Genomic DNA, 25,786 nt, shown 5'->3' with positions numbered 1-25,786 from the left:
ATATTAACACCATTTACTTCAAAAGCATTGGAGAGGTGTAGTATAGAGTCAAGATACAACTGAAAATGATCATTGAAATTTCCTTTTTCACCTTTATTAATCAAGTTCTACAGAAATTTCAATTCTACATGCTAGTTTATTGTGTACAACTTAATACACGGTTTTACAAAGTAATGCTACAGAACTACAAAAAGCTCTACACGAGTACTCGGCCGGATCCTGATTCCTTCGTCTTACTATTTTCTTCATGTTTACCTGGGAAAGAACACAAAAAATTTCGGAGATGTGACCTGAAAAGACAAACATGAAAGCTCACTAGGCATAATACTCACAGTTACTGTTGCTGTTGAGCTAGTAAAAGGTTTAGCTGCAGTAATTATTTCATGCCAATCCAAAATTCTCGGCTCTCAAGAGTTCTTGAAGGGATTGAGTCCCAGGAGTTATTTATAAGATATTTTGACTCCTGTAAGTAGTTGTCAATGTCACTCCTATGACTAGTTACATTGAGAGAAAGTTCTATATTTTTATAATTTAATTTCTTTCTTTCTCATAAATCCAAAAAATTGCTTAACAAATTTCCCAACTTCGGATATTCTGTCAGACGAATATTATTTGAAGCAATTGCATAATGATTCTGATGTTCCATTTACATTTTCAACGTTGTCAAATATCTCGGTCCCAAGGGAACCTTCTTCCTTATGCCTTTGAGTTCGGCATTGTGGGATTAGTTGCAAGACAAGTACAAAAGAGTGAAAACATCAATCATGACTTACAAGGCATGGAAAATCTAGCAATGAAGACAAATATAATAGATTCGCACCTGATACTTAAATAAATTCAGCATAATTTAACATGAGAAGCATTGGATGGATTATTAAGAACTCGATATAGTAGACCTCATACCTCTGAGTAACATTTGATAATTTGACTGCACAGTTTGTTGAATCTTCCTCATAGTTGATTAATGTACCTTAAATTTTGGCAGCCAACCTAGCGCAGTGAACAAGCGAATTAGATGAGATAAACTAATAGCACTTCAACTATTTGTCAATATTATTGTAGATAACATTCTTCAAAACAAACTGTATCCTCTTTCAATTCAAAATTAACTTGGAGATAGTTTTTAATTGATGACAGATGGGAACCATAAAACTGTGGTTTCACCCCTTACCAATAAGATGACGGAGCCACATGAAGGAGTGCTACTGCTGAACTTGAATCTGGTTCAGCCTATTAAACCAAATATTATGTAGTATCATGTGAAAGATATCATACTTCTCAGGTTTTGCATGCCACAGAAAATGCCTCTGCAACCTCTTAACGTTCATCTGCATGGTTACATATTGTCCTGGAGAAATTCCCAATAGGATCTCCTTCAATTTGGGTATATCCTTCTCTAATACAACCACTGAAAATGCACCCCAATTGAGCACATCGTCAAATGGAAGCACAAAATTATCTGCTATTATTACTGGAACACACTCGTAATAGATTGCTTCAACAATCCTAGGGCTGTTTACCTCATAGCCCATAGGACACACACAAAACTTGCTTGATTTCATGTGTTGGATGTAGGTCAGTTTTCCAGCAACGTGTTTTGGCAAGCGACCATAAATTCTCATATCCTCATCTTTCCCACTCCAATACTGCAGAAGGATAGGTCTGACACGACCATGCATCTGTCCAGCAAAGAAAGCAAGAATAGATCTCCGGGAAGCTGGTTTTCCTCCAATATCTCTAAGAGGCTTTTTGGGTATTCGGATGAATGTTTCTGGGAGAGAGACATCTTTTCCACGGATAAAAACACCTTCAGAAATGTCTGCATTGCACAGAGCTTTGATGGTTTTCTTCCGCAGTTCATCATGCAATTTAGTTGTGTAAGGACCCTAAACAAAATGAAAAATTAAGTGGAGAATATTTAAAGAGAGAAGATATTAAAAAATAGCAAATGCAAATAATATGGAAATAAAAAGTTGTAGATGATATAAACTGAAAAATAAAATGGATGAACTGACTATTATGATCTGATGAGAAAATTTCACCTTGCAAAAAAATTCAAGGGAGATGCCTGCTTGAAAGTAATCAAACATATAATACATTATCGATGCAAGATGCCAAATGATCCTCTATTAGATGCCTATCAATGAAGACTCACTAATTTATTACCCTTCCTTCTTTGAGGAGAGAACACTTATCTCATATGTTTGGGTTGCTATTTAAATGATATCCAACATACTTTGTCATAGGCAGAAAAGGTTTAGGAAAATTTTTCTTCTTAAAACCATTTGCTTGATTTGACAAATATCAGCATTAGTATTATGTTATGACATGAGCAAAAAAAAAAGTTTTAGTTACTTAGTCTCTTTTGAATAATACACATTAAAAACCTAACAGAAAGAGATATTTTTATTCCATATGAAAATGGCAGTTGCTGTAAGAATATTATTTCATATGTCAGCAGAATAAGGTTAAAAGTATAAAAGTTTATTTACTGTCTGTTCATTTTCTTAATAATGCCAGCACGTAGCTGTGCTTTCAGCAAGAATTTAACCACATCCCCTTAATTCGTCTTAGAGAATGGAAGACGGAATGAGATTTTCGTCTTATTGTAGGTCGGTCATCTGTTCAATCTGGAATTCCATCAGTGATCTGTTAAAGTAAACATAGAAAGACAGAGGAATGTAAAAGTATACCCAGTCATGGCAAGCAACGAAAAAATGATCAGCTCCTTTTGTCCGGTTCCAAAATGGATACTTAGCAGAGAGCATGTTCACATAATTCTTCAAAAAAATTGATAATGGAATTATAGTATGCGAATCAGGCACATAAAGAGCGTATTCCAGCTGGCGTGAGCTATATGGAAGATAGAATAAGTGGGCCTTGCCAGGATCCTTGGCAACAAATTTCTTGCTTCTCTCCATTAGTTTCATAAACCATCCTTCAGAAGCATATATGCCTTTTAGCTCTGGTGTATGGAAAATTGGTCTTTCTCCTTCCTTGTAGATATAAACCTTAAGAATTCTTTCCATCAGCTCATAGCTCCTGGAGATATGTAATTTGAAGAGTTCAATACACTATCTTTGCGAGAATATGGCTACCGAGCATCAATACAGGAATGACATGTAAATCTTGAAGCTTAAGATATTCTATCTGAAGTCCTTTAAAGGATGCAACTAAACTTAACCGCTTATAGAACAACTAGATAAAAACCTAATACAAGTAGTATCCTCTTCTAGATACATCAGCAGATACCTGTTAAGATTCCGGTGAACTTAATAAGATACACAACATAATTTTGAAAGAGAGACTAAAATTTGAACTTGAAAATGATTCTGAACTCTATAATATAGAGGAATGATGGCCTCATTACAGGAATAAATAATGGTGAAGAACTGAATATGAAGTTGTTAGCTGATAGGTGACAGGGCTAACTATTGATCATTTCAAAACTACCACTTTATTCTGTTAAATATCCTTGGATAAATTGGGGAACTGTAACACCACATGAGTTATGCATATAATGAAGGGATATTTACAAGTAAACAATTCTGTAAAATGCAAAATTGGACACACTAAGCAATAAGTACATTAAAGCACATGTCCGGTCATTTACGGCCTGCAATAACCCTTGTCTAGAAGCATAAAACTTAGATTGATAAACTGCTCTCAGACCACTAAGAATCTGTTCCTTCCAATCATAGAGCTCGTGGACCTGGAGTTTGTTTACCTTCGTAACTAACTCAACCACACAATAATGATGGTAGAAATCTAGAATAGAATGATAACCTATCAACCTTCCTTTCTTGAATGCAAACTGACTGTATCACGAAGTCACTTCCTCCTCATTTCTTTCCCGTAAGTTTACATCCTTGGTCATATATATAGGACAGCAAGCATGCTAGTCTGACTCATAAGCGCAATCCAAATTGAACCATTGATTAACTAATGTAGTTATTTTTTTGAAAATAAATGTGCCATTATGATCTATTTCAACAGATAAACTCCAAATATGAAAGATTAGACAGTTGAGTAGTCAAGATATATCTGAAAAAAAGAAAAAGTCATGCCCAATTCATGTATCAAAAGAGAACTACCTCACTCTTACCTCTTAAAAACAGACACATTGCGAAACAGCGGTGCATGCAAATCCGGGTCACCAAAAACAGCAGGAGCACTTTCGATTTCTCTCTTAGCATACATAAGTTCTTGATCAACAGGTGATGACCAAATTGGCATCTGACAAAGCAACAACTGCATCAAATTCTTAAAACTTTCTCACCAATTCAACAAACTAAGCAGATAAAATCTCCACCTCAGACAGTAAAGGGGGTATTTTTTTATCAGCACTCGCAGATTCCACTTCTGAGGCACCAGGATTCCCAATCGGTGAAGAGTTGGAAACAGCCTATAAACAAGTAGACAAATCACAGAATCTCCTTTGAAAAAAAAAAGAGTAAAAAAAACCCACCTAAAAAATCTGAAAGATCTGTACCTCTTGCAGCACTGGGACGAAAGGGGCCGGAGAGATCGAATTCGGCTACAGGAATCGAAGAACAGAATCACAGATAACATTATTTCCTCACGGACAAAGATTGACGAGGATTTCTAGCAGACACACCTACCTCCGTAATAAAAGGCGGCAACTTCAGGTCCCGACTACTGGACTCCTCCACAGTATCGTCGAAATTCTCAGATGGGGAGGGAGCAGGTGCAGTAGAAGGAGGAACCAAAGAAGTAGAAGACGAATTGGAGTACTTCTCAGTAGAAATTGGAGCAAGAAGCGGATCCTCGGAGGAGGAATACGGGCCGTCGGAAGTACGGGAGGGAAATGCGGCGGAGAACAAGAGAGAGTCGCGTTCGGGAGCTGCGAAGAAGAGGAGAAGCGCAGCCACGGAGGTCAGGATGGCTGCGGCAATGATGTGGCGCCGCCACGAAACAGCCACCTTTCCAAGGTTAGTGTTCGGCATTGGCAGCGGCGGTGAGATCTCGTAGACAGAGAGAGGCGAAGTCGGAAGGGAGAAAGGAGCGGGATTGGGAAAAAAAAGCGGTGGTCAGTTTATAATGACTCCATTACCCATGGAATCTTGCAAAATTTCGACCATGGATTAAAAAGAAATTTGAAATATCGAATAGTATTGGGGGTATTTTTGGTCAACACTGGTTGACCCTGAGCTAAGAGCCTAGTGAGAATTAGGGGGTAAATTGTAAGAGAGATGACGGTGAAGTAACTGCCCAATAACTACCCCGAAAATCGAATTCTTTTTTATTACAAAATAAAATATGGATTAAGAAAATATATATTTTACAATAAACTACTTAAAATATTTAAATATACCACAAAGCTCCATCCATAAGTATTTCATTAGAAATTTCCATAGAAATAATCTTAAAAATATAACTAGTAGATGGATAAAAATGTTCCCTTATTCCTTTCATAATTTTTTCATTTCCTTTAAATATTAAATTCTAAATCGATCTTATCTAATTCTTTCGATATCTACTCTTAAGTTCTAATAGGATGGCGGAAGATAAAATAAGAGTATTTTTTGTCCATCTAATTAGTTAACTAATCTTTTTAATAAATTTTTAATAGAATTTTTAACAAACAAAGGTTAGTGATACAATTAAATAATTCATGGAGTCTAAGTGTCTATTTTTTTTAAGAGGTGAAAGTGATACGGAGTAGTAGTTCAGGAGGGCCTAATAATACAAAATAAATTTCAAAAGGTAAAATACTTTTGGTGGATATAAAATGTATTTAAGTTCTTTGCAGACCCAGCAAAGGCTACTTGAATTCCTTTTCACCTTATTTTTTTGTTTGATTTAATTGCTTATTACATTCTTTAGTGTTGCAGCTAATTGCTGCAGTAATACAATCCTTCAATCTTATGATCTTGAGGCTTGCATTTAATCATTGTACCAAGCTCCAGATATTGAAGATTTCTACACAAAGCTGGAAATTATAGTGGCCAATATAAGTAACTGCATCATATATTCATTCTTCTTGTCTGCAATATAATCTCATCATATACTCATTTACTATGATAACCAATTCCCATATATGGAAGTTACATCAATCACTGATACTATATGACTATATATATATATATATATGCTATGTTGTCTGCTTAAGGATCTAAGCACCAGCAGTAGTAATCAGATGCTGAAAGTTCCAGTAAGGCTTCTGGTGTCATCCTTTCTAGCTCTCTCTGCCTCCAAGATGGAAAATTGTTGCGGTTTTGCGCATCGCCTGAACCCTGTGAGTTGTCTCGTGGATGAGTTTGCGATCGCATTCGCATGTAGAGTCGCATTGCGGCAACGCAATCTTCATATGGATCTTGAATGCCTGTCTGAATATCATATCTGCAGTACAAAGAAGGAAAACTGTACTTCAGTCTGCAAATTTTCATTTTTTTTTCTGCAATGCTAAAGATTAGAAATCTTACCCTAAATAGGCTTGTGTTAGATACTTAAGTGAGTTGCTGAGCTTGCTTGTTTTCATCAATGGTGGATAATTTGCAGTGTCCCTGTGATCAGTTAATAGTACACCAGCTTATAAGGCAAGAGCTTTATCCAAGAATAAGTAGTCAGAGGTGCTAAAACTTATCCATGCACCTACCTGATAAGCAATGCAGGGTATTCAACTCCTATGCATTCAAGGTCATGATCCAAGCCATGACCTACAAGGATCCTCGCCTTTGCTCCCTTTGATCTTATCTTCCATATTGGTTCGCCATTGCAGAGGAAATCCTGAATCTTCCTCTGTGCATGCTTCAGTGGCATTGCATCCCTTAAGTGTTCTGGTCTTATTCCAGTTGTTTCATACCTATAACAGTAAGTACAAAGTTAAAAAATTTAGCTACAGATCATAGAAAGTAGTTTATACAATTGCTTTTCAATAAATGATTAGTTCACCTATAGTTAGTTACTGGAATTTGAGGCTTGATGTAAGTGGAGAAGATGATGTTCTCATCTTCGCCAATGAGGCAAATTCTTGCGCAGAGGTCTAATGAACCGTCGCTGCCTCCTCCGACCATCTTACAGCCTAAAGCCACCACCTTCATAGCCTGCATTCGCCCTTCGTAATCAGAAGAATTCTGCAAACTCAGCCTTGACATTCGAGATGCTAAGCCCTGCAAGTAGATAGATAAAATGAAGGCAATTAAGAAGGTTCTGAATCCGTTTACAGTAATGCCAAGACCTTAACTGTATGATGCTGATAAAAGATAGAAACTAACATGTAATGTGAGATTACTTACAGGAGCAGCCCTAGAGAACTGACATGATCCTCGATGAACTCGAAGAGCGTGCGGGCTGTTAAAGATGTTCAAGCACAAGTTGCAGCCCCGATTGCTGAATATGCGTGCGCATTCGATCTTTGGCAGTGGTCCTTGAAGTAAAACAGGAAGACAGGGAAAATTCAGAATAAGTGAAAGATGCAGTACTTTTATCTTTTGATTTCTGGCTTACCTATGAGATGTTCTCTGAGTGACTCATATGATCTGCAGTGCTTTTGACATACACCACACTTGGGCTCATGGACTGAGTGGAATGAGACCCTCATATGTTCTATCAGATGCTCCACCTTGTTGTATTGCCTGAAACATGCTGCACATTTGTTCCTGGTGGAGGTGATGCAATTAGAAATTAAAGAAAAAAAAAACTAATGAGTTCATAAAAGGAGTTAGTGATAGTTAGAAGTACTAAGGAGGTAATATTCAAGATTCGCTTTTCGAATTGTGTTGTAGAATCATGGCAAGCTTGTGAATTTCCATGTCTTTTCAAAGTCATGAGTAGATTATATAGGACTAAAGCAATTGTCTTTATGTTATTATAGTAACTGTAAGATTGTAAACTGATGGATTTGATCTTCTAAGGAGAGTCATGATGCTTAGAGTAAATAATTTTGACCATAACCATTTTGTTTCAAAGATTAAATTGATGAAGCAAGCTTCATGATGAAGATTGCCTTGAATTAGAATATTCAAAAAAGATGCAACAGGGTATAATTAAGTGCAGCCTGTATCACTAATAACTCTAGGAAATTACTTCTCTGAATATAACAAGCTATAACCAGGAAGAATAATTCTTCAGTACAGGTGTTTAATTTGAACTAATAGAACATATGGTGAGAGTAGTAAGATGATAAAATTTGGAAGAGCTGCATGAGAATATTGAGGAAAGATATCCTTACTCCATCCCTGTGTTAGTTCATTTAATTGTATAATGCTACAGAGAGACATATTATCACAGACATATAGACATCATATTATAGTTAGAGAAAGAATTCAGAAGAAAATAATAGCTACCTAAGAGTCTCTGAGGACTCAGCCATGCTTTCTGACTCAAACTTGTATAGTATCCTAGAAACAAGAACATGCAAGTTTGATGAAGGGAAGAGGGTGTGGATGGGTATTTATACACAAGGGTCGGCATTGATCCTTCGCAATTCCGTATCGCGACATTAAACCTTCACCAGTAGAGACTACTTGCTGATAAATATGTAAATTGTTAGTGTTTGACCTTTCTTGAGCTGATTGATATCAATGTGGCTAAACATTAAATCTTTGGAGTTAGCTATGTACTAATAAGTTGTGCTTAATTTAGAAGATTCTCCTAGAGGAAAGCAAGACCATGCTCATCCACAAAAAAAAGAGGTTATGCTTGTATTGCATGGACATTGGTCTCTCTCTAAAGAAAGAAAGTGAGTAAAAAAAAAGAGATGGAAGGAAATAGTGTCTTGAGTTAGAGATATGAAAAGGATAAGGTGTTTGACTTGGGCTTCTTTCTTGAAACAGTATTTATCTTTTGACCATCCTTGACTAGCCTTTTGTCCAAGAGGATCCCAACTAGATTCTATTTCTTGTGTAAAGAGAGATACCCAGTCAATAAAGAGGCTGTTGAAAGAGAATAAACTGAATAATCTTTCAAAGATCTAGGATTCTATGTCTTCATGATAACTACATCTCTCTGACCAAACAAAGCTTGTCTATCCGAATGTCAAACAGAAAGATGAAGTGGTTACTTCAGTTGATTCTGAGTACTGGAAGACAAAACGACCTTCCAGTGATTTCTCTTCTACAAGTAACCAATAACACAAGGATCTATGTAGATATCCTTGATGCTAGACTGCTGCTACTTTAGCTTCATGGGACAAAATGCACCTCTAACTCTAACTGTCATGCAGCTTTCATTGCCAATAAAGGTTCAGGGAAAGGGTAGATGAACCATTCAGAGAGAAAACTTAGCATAGAAGATAAAGTGAAATCTTTCACCTTTACCTTCTTGTCAATTGCATGAGTCAAACTTTGCAAGTCATAGTTCTGAATAATGTAAGATTCCAAATCAATTAATTGAGTGGCATCAACCTTTTAGACATTGATACATTTTTTCAGACAAACAAAATCAGGCAATAGAGGTACTTCCTATAAAACAACTAGTTTTAAAATAATTATGCTATCATTTATCATTATTCATGCATTTCTGAATAACATAGAAACAACTGAGAGCAATCCAATGGATACAATTAGATTTTAGCCACACATTTCTAATTTCCGCAAGTTGGTATGCTGAAAAATTCAAACCAATCACTGTGAGCAAGCCCATCAAACAGATGCTCTTATCCATCACATTTGTTTGCCTTCTTTTTTTTTGAGTTTCACAATAAGAAATGAGCATTCAGTGCATTGAGACTATAATTGGTGTTCCTTTTTTAGGAGATTCTTTCAATTTGCTCCTGGGATTTGGCATCCGCAGGTCCAACATAGTTTGGATTAATCAAATGAGGTAGAAGGACATGGCCTTTATTAATTCCCTTCAAACTGAAGTGGGATGTCTCCTTCAGTCCAGCCAATAATGTGTGGATTCTTCAGCTGAGGTAGGGTTCTATGGCTCCATCAATATCCCATCACTCTTTTGGAATTGTAGCATTTCGTATCACAATATAAGGTATTGACTTATAAATTGTTAGAGGTGGCTTAGTTTTGAAATTTCTATCTAACAGTTAGTGGAGGGTATCTCATATGTTATACAAGATAATCTATTAACTAATTCATGTATCTCTTAATGGCCCACTATTCTACATTCATTAAACCTGATCAACTTGAGTTGGTTATTATTTTTATATTCTGTTGAGGAATTTTCTACATATCTACGATGAGTATGCTATGTGATGATAAGAGATCTCGCCCCTCCCTCGCTTATTAATAGATAGTCTATATCCTATCACTAACATCGCATCCAATGAGTTAAATAAGAGAGAGAGAGAGAGAGAGGAAGCATAGTAATCTTAAGTGCGTAAAGATTCAAAATGTAAAGATAGTCACTTCCATCTACAAAGAGTGTGGATCAATATTCTATCTACCATGTCGACTCATAAATTTATAATTTTGATAAAATATTTATTTAACATTAATTACTTATCAAATATGAATCTTGATCAAAGTAAAGGAGATGGGTGAATTATTCGAGCGTGAGCATTTAGAAAAGTTGTTGAGCTAATAGCAAACGTCACTTTACCCTCTCGTTTTCTTTCTCTTATTTTTCCCTATGTATGCACTTGGTTTAGATCTTAACATTCCGGTCTAGATCAGTTTGACCGAAGTGTCACCAGTCTCACACGTTCGACAATCATGATCATGTGCGAACCAAATCCTATTGGCTTTCTACATAATTGTAGTCGTCAATGTGCATTGGACGGCATGCCCTAACTGGTTCAGACTGAGACAACTGGATTAGAACCGGCCCTCCTACACATAGAAAGAAGCCCTAGGGAATGATCTTAAAATGCCCTACTTGTTGGGCCGGCCCTAATAATCCAAGGACTATGGCCCACTCATTGGGCCCAAGGCCCACCTAGGTTACTTTGCATGTAAATGGTACACATGATGAAAGTGATCTCCAACTTTGGTTGTTAGGATAAGACAAGAGTACAACAAAGATGGAGGCTTTCCATTGGGCCACCTCTTTCTTAAGATTTGCTTAAGAGATAATTAAAGAGTTTTAAAGTCTCAAATTGCTTTGATTAAATGTGGGTTTTGAAATCACTCCACTTGACATTAAGATAAGGTATTAATATGAACTGGCACAGTTGCTTTCATTTGGACCCATCTAATTGGTGGGTCCCCCACCCACCCCCCATATTATTCTCACCACTTGCATCACCCACTCCCCTAGCTCCTTCATTAATTTGCTCATTTTTGTGACAGATATGATATCCCAACACCTCAATCCCTTTCATTTTAGCTAGATGTTGATCCAATTAGGGTATTAATTAAGATCAAATCTATTAAGAGTAGAATACCATTATCTGTCTTTCATCTAGTTTAGCTCTATTTTAACTTACCTCCTCCTCAACTTTAATCTTAAGCACTTAACCATTATATAATTTTTAACAATATCACGGCCATAAGTTAATTAATAATATTCTAATCAGCACAAATGAAATAATATAGAAAATCTAAGTAAAATATAATTGGCCCCTACAAAAGTCTCTCCTTTATTACTTTAATTATTTAATTAAATATATCTTAAATTTATTTTTATTTTTATGTCACAATTAAACCAGTTTATAATTAAACACCATATATTTTTTTTAATCGAATTAAGCTATCTTATTGAATTTAATTTCTTCTGTTTAGTCCATTTAGAGAGAGAGAGAGAGAGAGAGAGAGAGATGGTGGAGGACCCAAATCTAGCACCAACCGATGGATGACGTGTCGGTTCCACCGCATCAATCTTTGTCCTCTTTCTACCCCTCTTACATACCATCCCGTACAGAAAGTACTTTTTCCCCTCCTCCGCACCCACTTGGACACCCGCCTAGGGAGACGTGCATGGTTGTTTCATTATTATTTTATTATTTAAGAGTTTAAAGTTATAAATAATTAACCCTATTTTGATACAGAAATATTTTTATTTTACCGTGTGTATTATCGAACTAAAAGACTTCTTTTAATTAAATTATAAATTTAAATTATTAAAATAATTTTTATAATAATTATTTAAAACTATAGTTGATATTATAATCTGCTTAGTTACATTGATAGTTTGGGCAAGGAGTCGTAGCCGTATACGGAAGGAGGAATACGGTCGTCCGACAGGTCCTCAGGGGATGCATGCTGTTGTGGGGCCCAAACCCCCACTTCCTTTTCATTTAAAAGACCCCCCCCCCCCCAAATAAATAAATAATTCCATCCTCACCAACGTCCTGTCTCTACGCCCAGCCATTCTTTGTGGAATGCCCTTCCCCAGCTCTTTAACTACGGAAATGCCACTCACCTCTTTTATCTATTCTTTTGTTTTGGTTTTTCTTTTATTTTTATTTTTCTTTTTCCCTTTTATTTAATGTACAATATTTTTGCTGGCTTAGCTTAGCAATATGCTTTTATATTTAATTTTAACTAGTTATAGATCTAGTAAAAATCTATAAACTCCGGCGATTAAATTTCTTAAGATATAACCAAAAGTAAATTCTAATTAGAAATTGACTTGATTAAATCTACCCTTAGTAGAGGCTGAGATATTCAAGACTACAAATCTCTGGTTTCCGAGAGAGAGAGTGTGCACTCTCTATTATTTATTTATTTAATTAATTTTATATGAAGAAAATAAATAAGCTCACTCTCTATTATTTATTTATTTATTTAATTTTATATGAAGAAAATAAATAAGCTAGTTTGGATGGCAATCTGAATATTTCATCCAACTTCCTGGTCATAGTTTGTACGGCTGGTCCAGGAACCGAACTCAGCATCACCTCCCACGTTACTCTCTTTTATGTAACCGCTAACTTCCCCTCTCTCTCTCTCTACTACCCAATACGCTTCCCCACCACCCCCAACCTCCCCATCTTCTCTCTCTCTTCTCCTTCCTCTTCCTCCCAACCCTAACCCTAGCTGAGAGAGAGAGAGATAGAGATAGAGACGTCGACTCCTCTCGTTTACTGGATCAGTACCTACAAAGCTTCCCAGCTGCTACATTTGAGCACAAAAGAGGACCGAGCAAGAGATTTTTCGAGGATTTTTATCGATTTTTTTTTTCTCTTTCTCTATCCCGATCTGATATCTACTCCTTCCGAGCGTTCTTGATGATTTTCGAGTTTTTCCGCGGAGAATTTGATAACCAGCGAAATGTAGGTGAATTTGAGAGGGTTTCAGCTCCAAGATCGGGATTTTATCACCTTTTTCTTGCCCAAACTCGAGAAAAATGGATTTCTTAGTTCTTTTCCCCTGATCCTACCTTGAGTACACCAGATCTTGGATCAATGAAGAGCTTGCATTGCTTTAAGCAGAACTCGAATAGAGGAAGCAAATTGGAGAGGAGGCTTTCTCTTGGAGAGTATAAGAAGTCGGTGTCCTGGTCTAAATATTTGGTATCTTCTGGTGGCGAGATTAAAGGAGGGGAAGAGGACGAATGGAGCGCCGATATGTCGCAATTGCTCATCGGGACTAAGTTTGCTTCCGGGCGGCATAGCCGGATTTATCATGGGATTTACAAGGAGAAGGAAGTGGCAATCAAGCTAATAAGCGAACCCGAGGAGGACGCGACCCTCGCTGCTTTTCTGGAAGAGCAGTTTGATTCTGAGGTTGCTTTGCTGCTTCGCCTCCGGCATCCTAACATCATTACGGTAATTAAATCGTAGCTTGATTCACTTTTTGACAGCTTATATACTTCTTACTATTTGCATATTGTGTAATGTACAATGTTAGAGCATGCAACTCTTATATCATAGATTGATGAAGTTTTATTAAGCTTAACTAATTGCATCATTCAATAATTTTCTGGAGAATTGCATCTAATAGATGATATATGGAGGTAGATGCGTTGATGAAATGTGACATCATAATTGGCCAGCGAATGTTTTTATCATTTATGATGATAGATATGGTTGCTATCCTCCTTTTGTCTGTTAGATTGTACTTTATATTAGATCTGGTAGCTTGGTAGCTGCTAAGTTCGTAAGCAATAAAAACTTTGTTATCTGTCCTTTTCTGAAGCAGCATGGCCTTCTGTTTTGATAGAGAAAAGTGGAGATATCACCACCCTTTCCAGTTATACACATGTGAAGAAGCAAGACTAAGTTTATAAACTGAAGCTACAAAGGAAAGGAGAATAGTTCGTGAATTATACAAGAAAAAAAATCATCATGTGAGATCTGATTTATAACTCGTCGTGTTAATTCTACTTTCTTTGTTTCATGTGCTCATTCCTGTGTCTAAAGTTCACCTCGCTTTATGAGTCTCTACTGTCTTATGAACTTTTTTCTTTTTTTTTTGTGCGTAATTCAAAGTGAAGTAAGTGTTAAATTATTAATGGTTTCCAGTGCATGAGATTTTCATTAATGCAATTCTGAATAGAGCAACATGATGCACAAACTGACTGCCCACTACTAGAGAGATCTTTTCACTGCTTGAACCCACGAACCTCTTGGATTCTAAGAGCAAGACTTAGTGTCACACTGACTAATGTTCTATATAGTTATCTAAGGTGAACAATAGTAGAAAATGATTGGAAGGAAGTTTGTAGTACCTATGCTACCAGTGGCGAACTTGATTATGAAATTGCCATCAATCATAAAACCCAACCAGAGGAAAATTAAGAGCATTTAAGTAGTGTAAGAGACTACTCCTAATTAAAACAATAATCAACAAAGGAACACCATTCGACAGTCAGAAATTGTCGACCATGTCAAAGAGAGAATTGAAAAGAGAATGAGAACATTCTTTAATGACCTACCATAATATGACCATAAACTGTTCTGAAGAGATCTGTAATACAATAATTTTGAATTAACTAAAAGAAAAAGAACACTATACACTATTCTATAAATTAAGAGAATGACCATTTCAAAAATACCGCAACACGAGAGTCAGATGAAAATTAGAGATCATTTACAATTGTAACTCTAGAACACCTGCTGCTGGGGGCAAAGTAAAAGATATCTCTAACATGAAGCTGTGAAAACCCATTGTTACCGACTGTGAGTAATTAAACACTCAGCTTGATCACTTACTGTATGACAGAAAGTTTTAGAGAAAAGGCTTAACAGCAATTCTATAGGCTAGCAACCAAACTCATAACCATGTTTATACTGACAATATTCTCTATTAATTGGCGGTGAGGTAAGAAACAAGAAGAATTGGAATTGACTATCAGGATGCAGATGGGGATCTGGATGGTTTTTGTGACCTTTTCATTTTCTTGTAAGCTTTCTTGGAGCCATCTGTCTGTCTACGAGAGCACTCTTTTGAATTTCTTTCCCAAGGTCATTAACACTATCTATAGTCCGAAAGATGACTTGGAGCTCTCATGCCATGCACCCTAGGATGAAGTGTTAAAGTAGCAAATGGATACGCCCAACTACTATTGGCATGAACACCACATTCATTGTTGCCACATGAGTTTTGAGGTACAGTCACTTATTAAACAACTCAAATGGTTCATTTTATAACTCAAGTATGTGCAAGCTTAAAGTTTCTAGTCAAGGATCAAGATTAGGAGTTCTCTTTGATGTTGGTTTAAGAAAGACATTATCTGAAGTAGAGAAACGTATGTTATCTACTCCAGCCTTCAGGTGAACTGTGTTTTCGAATGTTCATTCTGTTATATCAATGTTTGCTCTAATTTTTCATTCTTGTATGTAACAGCCTTTTCATGACTAGATTAGATGTGGACATCACGCTGGTATCTTTTTCCAACTGATCCATCATCTTCCTTTATTTACAATCTAATGTAAAAGATGTTTTGGTTTCACTTGCAGTTTGTTGCGGCATGCAAGAAATCCCCTGTCTTCTGCATCATCACCGAATATATGGCAGGTGGTTCTCTTAGAAAGTTTCTCCACAAGCAAGAGCCCAATTCAGTTCCACTTAAGCTGGTTCTGAAATTAGCCCTTGAAATTGCTCGTGGGATGAACTATCTTCATTCTCAAGGAATACTTCATAGAGATCTCAAATCAGAAAATATTCTTCTTGGGGAAGATATGTCTGTAAAGGTAGCAGATTTTGGAATTTCTTGTGTAGAATCCCAGTGTGGCAGTGGAAAGGGGTTTACTAGTACGTATAGATGGATGGCTCCTGAGATGATCAAAGAAAAAAGTCATACAAGGAAAGTTGATGTATACAGTTTCGGCGTTGTTCTTTGGGAACTCTTAACAGCTCTGATTCCATTCAATGATATGACTCCAGAGCAGGCTGCTTTTGCTGTTGCTCAGAAGGTATGATAATATAGGCGGTTATCACTTTCAAATTGAAATTATCATCTCATGTAACCACCTCTTGTTAATTAGATTAGTTTTGATTAGATCTCGGCTGATTACTGAATGCCTTATCAAGCACCAATTTTAAGATTGAAATATATCATAATTCGTCTTTGTTGGTCACTTCTGCAGCTTTATATGTACTAAACTACATATACTGCCCGATATTATAAAAAAGAGCTAACATAAGTCTGATGATATAACAAGAATTGAGGATACTTATGTTCTATGTTTTGTTTCATTCTTTAATTCCTTCTTTCTTGCCTTTCATAGTTCAACTATATAGCCTTATTATTGATCATTTGTGCAGAATGCTAGACCACGTCTGCCCCCTTCTTGTCCACCAGCATTTAGCCATCTCATCAAACGGTGTTGGGCAACCAACCCAGATAAAAGACCTCAGTTTGAGGATATTGTTACCATCCTTGAAAGCTACAAAGAGTCCCTAGAAGGAGATCCAGCCTTCTTCCTATCCTATAAGCCAGTTCAGCAGCAGAGTTTTCTCACATGCTTCCGAAGGTGCATAGCTGTTAGAAGGTCTGCATCTCTGAAAGCATAATTTCCGACATCTTGTGCATTGTAGTGTGTATCATATGTTCACCGTCATGTCAGTCTTTATCTATATGCCGGCCTCGCTTAAAATAAGGCGAAGGCATGGCCCTGTTCTAGGTCTCTATTATCTAGAGTTTCTTATGGTTTCTTCTAATGTTTCCAGTACAAAGGAAACTTGAATAAGAAAGTAAATCAGCTAAGAGCTACCAGAATTATGGTGAAATATTCGCCCTGACTTCTCATGGAAGAAAATTTATCTCTATTTGTGTCGAATCTCTTTTAGTGAATTCTATGAGTTTGAGGTTAGGATGTTGGATGATGTCAAACTTTAATGATCTGAAATACTCTGTAAGCTGATGTAAACGGGCAAAAGGCAAAAGCCAGTAACTCGGCCTAATACCTTCACTATGTAAGATTTACAATCTACCTTGTTAGTTGTTTTTCTTGCTTCTTTTTCCTCTTTGAGAGAGAAACCAAAACTTTAAACGACGTCGCTATTAAACCGATGATATTGCATCTAGATAGTCAATACTTATACAACATGAGTTTCTTTAACTATTTGGTCAAGATATCATTAGAATCTATCTGTAGAAACTTTTGCTTCCAATATGATTTTAAGATAAAACTGGTCCTTTGAACCGGAACCTTGTTGCTACTTGCTAGTAAATCCCCAGAAACTTGCAAATCTTTGGCTTTTCACCTTAAGGAAGGGGGAAAAAATCCAATATCAAGTAAAATGACAATTAAGCCCTTCAAGATAGAGAAAGCGATGGCCGAACTGTCAGGGGCATTTCCGCCCACACGTTCCTCGGCCAATCGGAATATAGAGTTTGGATAAGTAGAGTATATTCCATTCATTATGTCATAATGATTAGTCCCTTTCGTGTACTCCTCCATAAAAGAATCCAGGCCGTCATTTTTTTGCTTTATCCTTAACGAACGGCCAAAACGTTCCCCCCAGCACGAATCTCGATGGAGTAGGTTCGTTTTAGCTTGCGATCACGGGACCGACAAGATATTAGCCGTAAATCGGATTACGAGATGCCACCACCAATCATAAGAGAATATTCTATTAAATCTTAAAAAATAAAATAAAATAAATCTCTTATTTGATTTTAAATTTTAATTTGCCTTTTATTTTTTTCATTACTTTAACCTTTTTAAAAAAATTCTTTAGCCTTTTTAAGTTTATTTTTCGCCGATAATTAATAACGCACCCATATAATATAGGATAAAGTAAATGTATATAAATGAATAGTAATTGCATAGGATGATTCTGGTCATCTTCTCATATATTATATTTTTATCTTTACCATGCAAAAAAGAAAAATACTAATTACAAATTTATAGGAGCTCTATATGGGAGAATTCTAGTTTGTTTTATATATAATTTTAGCTTTGATGTTATTTCCTATCATGTTTTGGTTTCTTCAGATGATTATTCATAGATCAATGGCATTTCAGATAGTCATAGCCTGCACTTTTTTTTAATGAAATGTATTATAAAATAAAGTAAAATGCACCAGGATGGCCTTTTTTGTTGTTGTTGAAAGAGTATGGCCTTACTTGTTGCAGGAAATCATTTATTAAATTATAACTTGGATGCCATGAACTATCTTGATAATGGAATTAAGGTAGAACATGGGTAGTTTTTAGCTTATGATAGTGATTTATAGCCATTGTTTGACACTATTACATGTAGAAGAATCTGGGAGTTTAATTCCTTTTGAAAGCCAGATTAACAATAGTATCAAATAAGAGTGTAACATTATCTTCTGGATGGTGATTGATGGGCAAAGGCAATTTATACAAAATATCAATTATACTTGGGTTTAATATGATATCTGGCAAGTAGCATGGGATATTAAAAAAAAAATATGAAGGCATTTTTGTATTTTAATTCAATTAGTTGAGGTTGGCATGTCTATTTCATCATTTATGCTGTTTATATCTTCATCCTTATCTTATATATGCATCATTTTGACAATTATTCCATCATCATAAATATCATCAAGCTACAAAATAATCTTAAAGTTCTCCTTCTATGAGGCATATTAGGAGAGAATGTATACTTGTAAACATGCACCACTCAATTGATTAGTTCTATATAATTCAAAGGGAAAATGATAAATTATTTCGTGTGGTTTGGCTCGATTTGAACTTACACTTATATACTTCAAACTTAAATATTTAATTCTTCTAACTCAGTCTAAGTTTTAATAAACAAAGTTATAAAATGATCAAATTAATTTACGAAGATAATTAGAATTTACGAAGATAATTAATTTTTTTTACGTTCATATTTAATAGCTGACTAACGGTTGCAACTTGGTATGAATCACAGTATAAATTAAGTGTTTACCTTTAAAATACACGAGAGTAGGTTAAAATCGAGCTAAACCATATAAAGTAAACTGTAATTTAACCTAATTAAAAATGGCTTTATTGTCCTACAATGGTTTATAGCAGAATTACTTAGAAGCAGTAACAAAAGTTATCACAAAACCTATTTTTCTGACTATTATTGTCATTCTGTACCCTGCTAAATTAATATTTTTTTGGATAAACAATAAATTAAGGACTTATTGGCAAAATATAACCTACTATCTATAGGCATATAAATGAAGCATTTATAGCATAACAATATAAAATTAATGGAGAGTTATTAGTACCTTGGGTTGAAGAATAAAAAGATCCTTATTCACGGATTAGGAATACCTTATCCCAGTGATTGGATACTAATCCTTTTATTCTAATTAGATCTGATGCACATATCACGAGACAAGGTTAATGATTATCCTTGTCCTCTCTTTGATTGGACACATTCGTCGTTATGCCACTTCTGGAGCCCATTTTAGTCAATATGGAAATTCCTACCTTAATCGCCACCGTCTATACGAAGCGCACGAATCTAGAAGACTCAGCCACACACTAGGGGCAAATCAGTCATTTAATTTTTTTGGGAATTTAGAAAATAAAGAAATGGTCGGCAAGAAGTCGCCTTCTAATTAAAAGAGTATAATCTTAAATTCCAAACGTGCCCTCATTGCGCTCTTAAATTCTCCTTTATGTCCTTCTCCTGCGTATAAATATTCAACAGATTGCAGCAAGACGCCTCGTGTCCTCCTCTTGTTCGTTTCTTCCTCGAGGAGGGCAAAAGCTCCAAGCTTTCACCAATGGCGGCTTTTTAAGGTACTCGTTAGGAATTGAATTCTTAATCTTCTTCAGTTCTTTCTGGATTCTAAGAGCTATTGAATCTAATATTGCGATCATTGCGTACCGAATTCATTGAAATTTTGGGTTGGTTTTTGTCGGTTCGAATGATTTCGATAATATAATATTAGAGGACGAGTTACCTCTGAGGATTTCGATGGATACCCGTCTGCAGAATTGGTTTTGGAGTTAGTGGTTTTGAATGATCCGCAGAGTTCGGTTTCACCGACCTTACCTTTATCTTTCCCCCCCTATTACGGTGCTGTTGACTGCTGGTTTGTTTGTGGAATTTGTTGCTTATCTGGTCTTTCCCAAAAGATTCAGTTTTTCTAACTTGGGTATGTGGAATTTGGTGACTTTACTTGCTCTACCAAAAATAAGAACCGAAGTTCCAAGGTTTTCCTTGTAGTTTTGTTTTGTAGATTGTTTATTTTGGATTGGATGGTGTTGATGAGCTTTGTGAACTGCTTTAGTTTTTCTAACATGTCAATTGGTTTTTTCTTGCGGTACTTGTATATCTTGTAGTTTTAGTTTTCTGTTGGATTTGGAATTCACCATTTGGCTCGGAAAATTTCCTCATCTGCTACAATGCCGGGAATTATGATGGACGGAGATGGCATAGAGCCGGCATCGGATGAAATTCTTACTACTTCCAGATCCCCAGGGGCTTCTCCAAGCCCAAGGGATTCTCCAAACAAGACTCTCGATGTCCCTGTTGAGGTTCCTGTTGAGCCCTCAATTGAGCAGCTGTATGATAATTTACATGACATGAAGAGCTCAAGCAATGGGTCCCCTTCTCGGAAGAGCTTCGAATCATATGTTGCAGAGTCGAGGATAGATTCAGAACTCGGCCATCTTGCTGGTGGGGAGATGGCAGCTGTACAATTAATGGAAGAAGAAGAAGAAGAAGAAGAAGAAGAAGAGGTTGAGAGTGTGACCGATATGGTTATTATGAAAATTGAAAATGGTTCAGCTGATAAACATCATGAAGTTCCTGCACAATCCCAATCTCCCGATTTGTCTTCCAATTCATCAAAAAAGCCGAAGAGGCCCTCTCGGTTGCAACTGAAATCTGATGCACCGAAGAAACTGAGCCTAAAGGAAAAAAGATCCCCTGGGAAAGGCGAAACTACTGCGAAGGTGCCTAGCAGTAGAGCTGGTCATGGCCAGAAGCAGAAGAACTATCCTGTTGGAGAGGGAAATTTGCAGAATGAAACTGAAGATCCAGCTGAAGCTGAACTAGATAATCCGGATCTTGGGCATTCTCTTCTTAAGCGTGCAAGAGATTTGATTGCTTCCAATAACCCACGGCGAGCTATCAAATTTGCTCTTCGAGCAGCAAAATCATTCGAGCAATGTGGGGATGGGATACCAAGCTTGGACTTGATTATGAGCCTACATGTTGTGGCAGCTACATACTGCAACTTAGGACAGTATAGTAATGCTATCCCAGTGCTTCAGCGTTCTGTTGAGATTCCTGTAATTGAAGAAGGGGAAAAGCATGCTCTCGCTAAGTTTTCTGGTTATATGCAACTGGGAGACACTTATGCCATGTTGGGTCAGCTTGGAAGTGCATTACAGTGCTATACAACAGGGTTGCAAATCCAGAAGCAGGCACTGGGTGATGTGGACCCAAGAGTTGGGGAGACTTGTCGGTACATAGCCGAGGTTCATGTACAGGCACTGCAATTTGATGAGGCACAAAGGTTGTGCCAGATGGCTCTTGACATCCACAAAGAGAATGGAGAACTATCTTCTCTAGAAGAAGCAGCAGACAGGAGGTTGATGGGTCTTATTCGTGATAGCAAGGGTGATCATGAAGCAGCTCTTGAGCATCTAGTCTTGGCTAGCATGGCCACGGTGGCCAATGGCGAAGACACAGAGGTAGCCTCTTTGGACTGCAGCATAGGTGACATATACCTCTCTTTGGCTCGATACGATGAGGCTGTATGTGCTTACAAGAAAGCCCTCACGGTGTTCAAAACCAGCAAAGGGGAGAATCATCCTAATGTGGCCTCTGTATTTGTTCGTCTTGCTGATTTGTACAATAAGACTGGGAAGCTTAAGGAATCGAAGTCTTATTGTGAAAATGCCCTTCGGATCTACGGAAAACCAATTCTGGGTTCATCCTCTGAGGACATTGCCGCTGGATTTACTGATATTTCTGCCATATATGAATCCATGAACGAGCATGAACAGGCACTAAAGTTACTTCAGAAAGCCTTAAAAATGTATAACAATTCTGCTGGTCAGCAGAGCACAATTGCTGGAATTGAGGCACAGATAGGGGTGCTATATTATATCCTAGAGAATTATGCAGATTCTTATGTTTTTTTCAAGAATGCTATAAGTAAACTCCGGGCTTGTGGGGAGAAGAAGTCTGCTTTCTTTGGCATTGCTCTAAACCAGATGGGACTTGCATGTGTTCAGCGCTGTGCCATTAATGAGGCAGCGGATCACTTTAAGGAAGCCAGAAGTATTCTTGAGCAGGAATATGGACCATGTCATCCAGATACCCTCGGAGTATACAGCAATCTTGCAGGAACTTATGATGCCATGGGAAGGTATGAGCACCTCTTGCTTTGTCTGCCTGTCTTGTGTCTTACATGCCTGAATTATTTTTTCTCAATCCTGTGATTTCTTTTTTCCAAAAATCATTTCTACAGTCATTCAGTAATCAATTATTTTACTTTTGCTTGTTGCCATTTCCTCTGGTCCTCAAGAAATCGTTCATAAAGGAATCTTCTTCTTCTTCTTTTTTCATTCTGCTGCATGAATCCTTTGTTTCATATCCAGTAACGTTTATTTATTACCTTCTAACAGCTTAAGATTATTGACTTAAAGTTATGAGTTGATTATCAATTTTGTAAAATATTGGATGCACACCTCATTCCCAAAGGATGCTTCACGTAGAGATGTTCTGCTTATTAATATCATCGTGGCTTGTCGGTGTAGCTTTTTTTTTTTCCTTGTGAACTTTCAATCTGATTCGGATAACAAACACTCTTTACAGGCTGTCTCGTAGAAGAGCATAAGTACCAAGTGATATATCTTTGCTAGCCTAACAGTGATGGAACTGTTTGGCCTCTCATATTGTTTAATGAAACTTGCCTCTCTTTTTTTTATAACCTATTCCTCATTGAATGGCTGCTAGGATGTCTGTCGCAAGTAATTATATTACTTTTACCCACTTTCTGGTAATTTGGCATGTATACCAAGTCACTCTAAGTACCAGCTTTATACAACTAGATCTGAATGAAAGTGGACAGACATGTTGGGTATCATGGTTTGCTTCCATGTTCATAAAGTTGTTACCATTTAAAGCAGGATCCCTTCTCAATAACCAAACTTTTGCACTCTTTTCATTGGTTGTACATGGTTCACTTATTTATTCAAGTATAATCACACGGTTACTTATGATTTCTTTCTTCACTTTGGTTTCCTTTGGTTTGTTTTGCTTTATCTTTTCTGTGTGCTTTATTTGTTGTTCTTGGAATCTTCCCACTAGCATTGGAGGCATGTGTCCATCAACTTTGTTAAGTACCTGTTAGTCTCAGTATGCATATAATATGGAATTAATAAGTACAGGACAGTGTTTTTTTTTCTTTTCTTCATACAGTAGCAAAGATAAGCTCAAGCTTTGCTTTAGAACCATTGAAAAGGGTCTGAAGTCTTGCAAATCCATTGATTCACAGTTTCTAAGGGGGAATCATACTTTAGGAAAAGAATATCTCTTGTTAAATGAAGTACAGATAAACGATGCACTTTAACACAGGTTCCTGGATTCCCTAGTTTCGCCATTTGCCTTAGATGCCTCCAAGGTTTATTTGATCTCGACAATTGAAATGTGTAGTCTGATGCCAAAAGTGCATCAATTTTCTAATGGATCTATGGGTGGTAAGGATGTTAACATGTTATTCTTGTATCCTCTTTTTTTTATTCAGGTTGGATGAAGCCATAGAGATCTTAGAATATGTTGTTGGGATGAGGGAGGAGAAGCTAGGAACTGCCGGCCCAGATGTAGATGATGAGAAGAGGAGGTTGGCTGATTTACTAAAAGAGGCTGGCAGGGCCAGGAGCAGGAAGACCAGATCACTGGCAACTCTCCTTGAAGTCAACCCCCATATTACACATGAAGATGCTGCTGATGCATGAGTTGCTCATAAAGAAAGATGAATCCATATGCATGTATGCATATTAGATTCTTGTAGGTTTGGAGGTAGTAGAGGAGGATAGAAGGGCTCAAGATTTGCAAAATATGGTTGATTGGATGTGTATTTATTATTCTTGTGGAGATCATTCCATTGCTTCCCAATTGTTGATAGGATTTATGTCAATGGAATATAAGATCAGAATGTATTGGCATGGCCTAAGATTTTAATCTGTTTCAAAAAGCAATGAGCTTGCTAATATTGTGAACAGTTTAAGCCTCATTTGGCATTGTTACAGATCTATTGTTTGATTAGTTCTGGCCAAGATTAAAACCTACATTTGTATGGCAACCTAGATGGTGAAAGTGGTCACATCCCTATGCCTATTGAACCTTTACAGGGGCTTTGTATCAATGTATGAGTCCTGCAAATTGAGCATAGTGAGTTGGATTATACCAAGGGTAAGGTCCGAAAGTTCCTGATATATAAACATGTATGTATCGATCGCGCACATTCAACAACACTTTAATTATATTTAGAAAAATATATAGAAGCAATAATATACACAATCTATGTATTAACGTGCATAATAAATATCAAACTGAGGGGCTTGGAAGGTATGGGCTAAGAATAGGACTTATTAAACTTACACCAAGCCCCTTAGGCTTGAAACACTGGGCCGTGATTTGCGTTTCTTTTTCTCTTTGTTGACTTAAAAATGAGTTTTTGATTGAACTAGACTTTTTTTATTTATTTTATTTATCGAAATAGATTATACTTTAAATTTAATATTAAAATGAATCTATTTTATAAATGGAAGCTTTTTTACTCTGCCAAAAAATTAAACATTAATCATATCATTTTTTTCAAGTAAAACGTAGATATAGTCAATTTTTTTATTGAGAACAAAAATACTAAAAAATATAGTGATTTACTAGGAAAACAGAATATACATAAAATATTAAAAAGTTAAGTATTTTATTGTTAAAAATAATAATTATATAATATATTATTAAGACACTGAACTATTCACTTCGTAAATTATAACTTTCTAGCAGATAATTCACTTTGAACATATAATATGTCACTATAAAGATGAAAGAAAATGATTGTGATAATTTTGATCAAAACTTAATTGAATCTCAAACATAAGTAAATATATTAAAATAAAGTTTGTGATATAGTAAATTTGTGCTCAGTTATCCAATTTAGTTATAATATATATCGTCGTGAATATATAAAAATATCCATAAGTTGAAATATGAATTATTTTCTGTAGCCAACTGCGCCGGAAATCGGAAAAAAAAAAGACCATAGCTCATCCAAATTAATTTTTTTAAATTTTTACAATCAAATACTCAACTCTTCAATGTTAGGGGTTGGCTTGGTAAAGCAGTAAATTAATTTGCATTTTATCTATTTTAATATTAAGTTTGAGGGGCAGCTATTTAGATAAATAAATTTTAAAAGATAACCTAGTTTGGTTAAAAAAAACTCTAAAAATAATGCTAACCTCAAAGGAACCTCTCTGCACGCCTCGACTACTGTGCATTTTACTCACATTGGTGTGCGCACGTTACCGCACACACGAGTCGTGACTCAACTAATACGA

At 36.4% G+C, this 25,786-nt stretch overlaps 4 protein-coding genes across 8 annotated transcripts; 2 read left to right on the top strand and 2 right to left on the bottom strand.

Moving 5' to 3' along the window:
• Window positions 1-40: 40 nt before the first annotated feature.
• LOC140768494 (probable glycosyltransferase At5g03795) lies at window positions 41-5,007 on the bottom strand. Of its 4 annotated transcripts, XM_073108781.1 has the most exons (9): window positions 4,623-5,007; window positions 4,493-4,537; window positions 4,313-4,405; window positions 4,106-4,236; window positions 2,694-3,042; window positions 1,172-1,886; window positions 904-990; window positions 333-463; window positions 41-255 (listed from the first exon to the last, which is right to left on the bottom strand). In XM_073108781.1, the coding sequence occupies exons 1-6, from the start codon at window positions 4,965-4,967 to the stop codon at window positions 1,203-1,205; spliced, it is 1,647 nt and encodes a 548-aa protein (XP_072964882.1). In that variant the 5' UTR covers window positions 4,968-5,007; the 3' UTR covers window positions 41-255; window positions 333-463; window positions 904-990; window positions 1,172-1,202. The 4 variants fall into 4 exon arrangements, with proteins under 4 accessions (XP_072964882.1, XP_072964881.1, XP_072964879.1 ...); XM_073108780.1 differs by having other exon boundaries at window positions 41-463; XM_073108778.1 differs by lacking the exon at window positions 333-463 and having other exon boundaries at window positions 42-290.
• A 1,077-nt stretch (window positions 5,008-6,084) lies between these two features.
• Window positions 6,085-8,335, bottom strand: LOC140768334 (RNA exonuclease 4-like). Its single transcript, XM_073108588.1, has 7 exons — window positions 8,310-8,335; window positions 7,471-7,622; window positions 7,260-7,390; window positions 6,916-7,133; window positions 6,620-6,826; window positions 6,447-6,527; window positions 6,085-6,363 (listed from the first exon to the last, which is right to left on the bottom strand). The coding sequence occupies exons 1-7, from the start codon at window positions 8,333-8,335 to the stop codon at window positions 6,129-6,131; spliced, it is 1,050 nt and encodes a 349-aa protein (XP_072964689.1). The 3' UTR covers window positions 6,085-6,128.
• Window positions 8,336-12,819: 4,484 nt separating this feature from the next.
• Window positions 12,820-17,083, top strand: LOC140768498 (serine/threonine/tyrosine-protein kinase HT1-like). Its single transcript, XM_073108787.1, has 3 exons — window positions 12,820-13,627; window positions 15,761-16,216; window positions 16,569-17,083. Exons 1-3 carry the CDS (start codon window positions 13,265-13,267, stop codon window positions 16,815-16,817), a joined length of 1,068 nt encoding a protein of 355 aa, XP_072964888.1. The 5' UTR covers window positions 12,820-13,264; the 3' UTR covers window positions 16,818-17,083.
• A 2,831-nt stretch (window positions 17,084-19,914) lies between these two features.
• Window positions 19,915-24,511, top strand: LOC140768492 (protein KINESIN LIGHT CHAIN-RELATED 3-like). Of its 2 annotated transcripts, XM_073108775.1 has the most exons (3): window positions 19,915-20,002; window positions 20,549-22,587; window positions 23,968-24,511. In XM_073108775.1, the coding sequence occupies exons 2-3, from the start codon at window positions 20,612-20,614 to the stop codon at window positions 24,176-24,178; spliced, it is 2,187 nt and encodes a 728-aa protein (XP_072964876.1). In that variant the 5' UTR covers window positions 19,915-20,002; window positions 20,549-20,611; the 3' UTR covers window positions 24,179-24,511. The 2 variants fall into 2 exon arrangements, with proteins under 2 accessions (XP_072964876.1, XP_072964877.1); XM_073108776.1 differs by lacking the exon at window positions 19,915-20,002 and having other exon boundaries at window positions 20,010-22,587.
• The last annotated feature ends 1,275 nt before the right edge of the window (window positions 24,512-25,786 follow it).

This window comes from Typha angustifolia, chromosome 10 (genome assembly GCF_048772165.1).
Source record: "Typha angustifolia cultivar Huaian chromosome 10, ASM4877216v1, whole genome shotgun sequence".
Classification (NCBI taxonomy): domain Eukaryota; kingdom Viridiplantae; phylum Streptophyta; class Magnoliopsida; order Poales; family Typhaceae; genus Typha; species Typha angustifolia.
The sequence above is the reverse complement of the archived record's forward strand: the minus strand, read 5'-3'. Positions and strand labels throughout refer to the sequence as shown.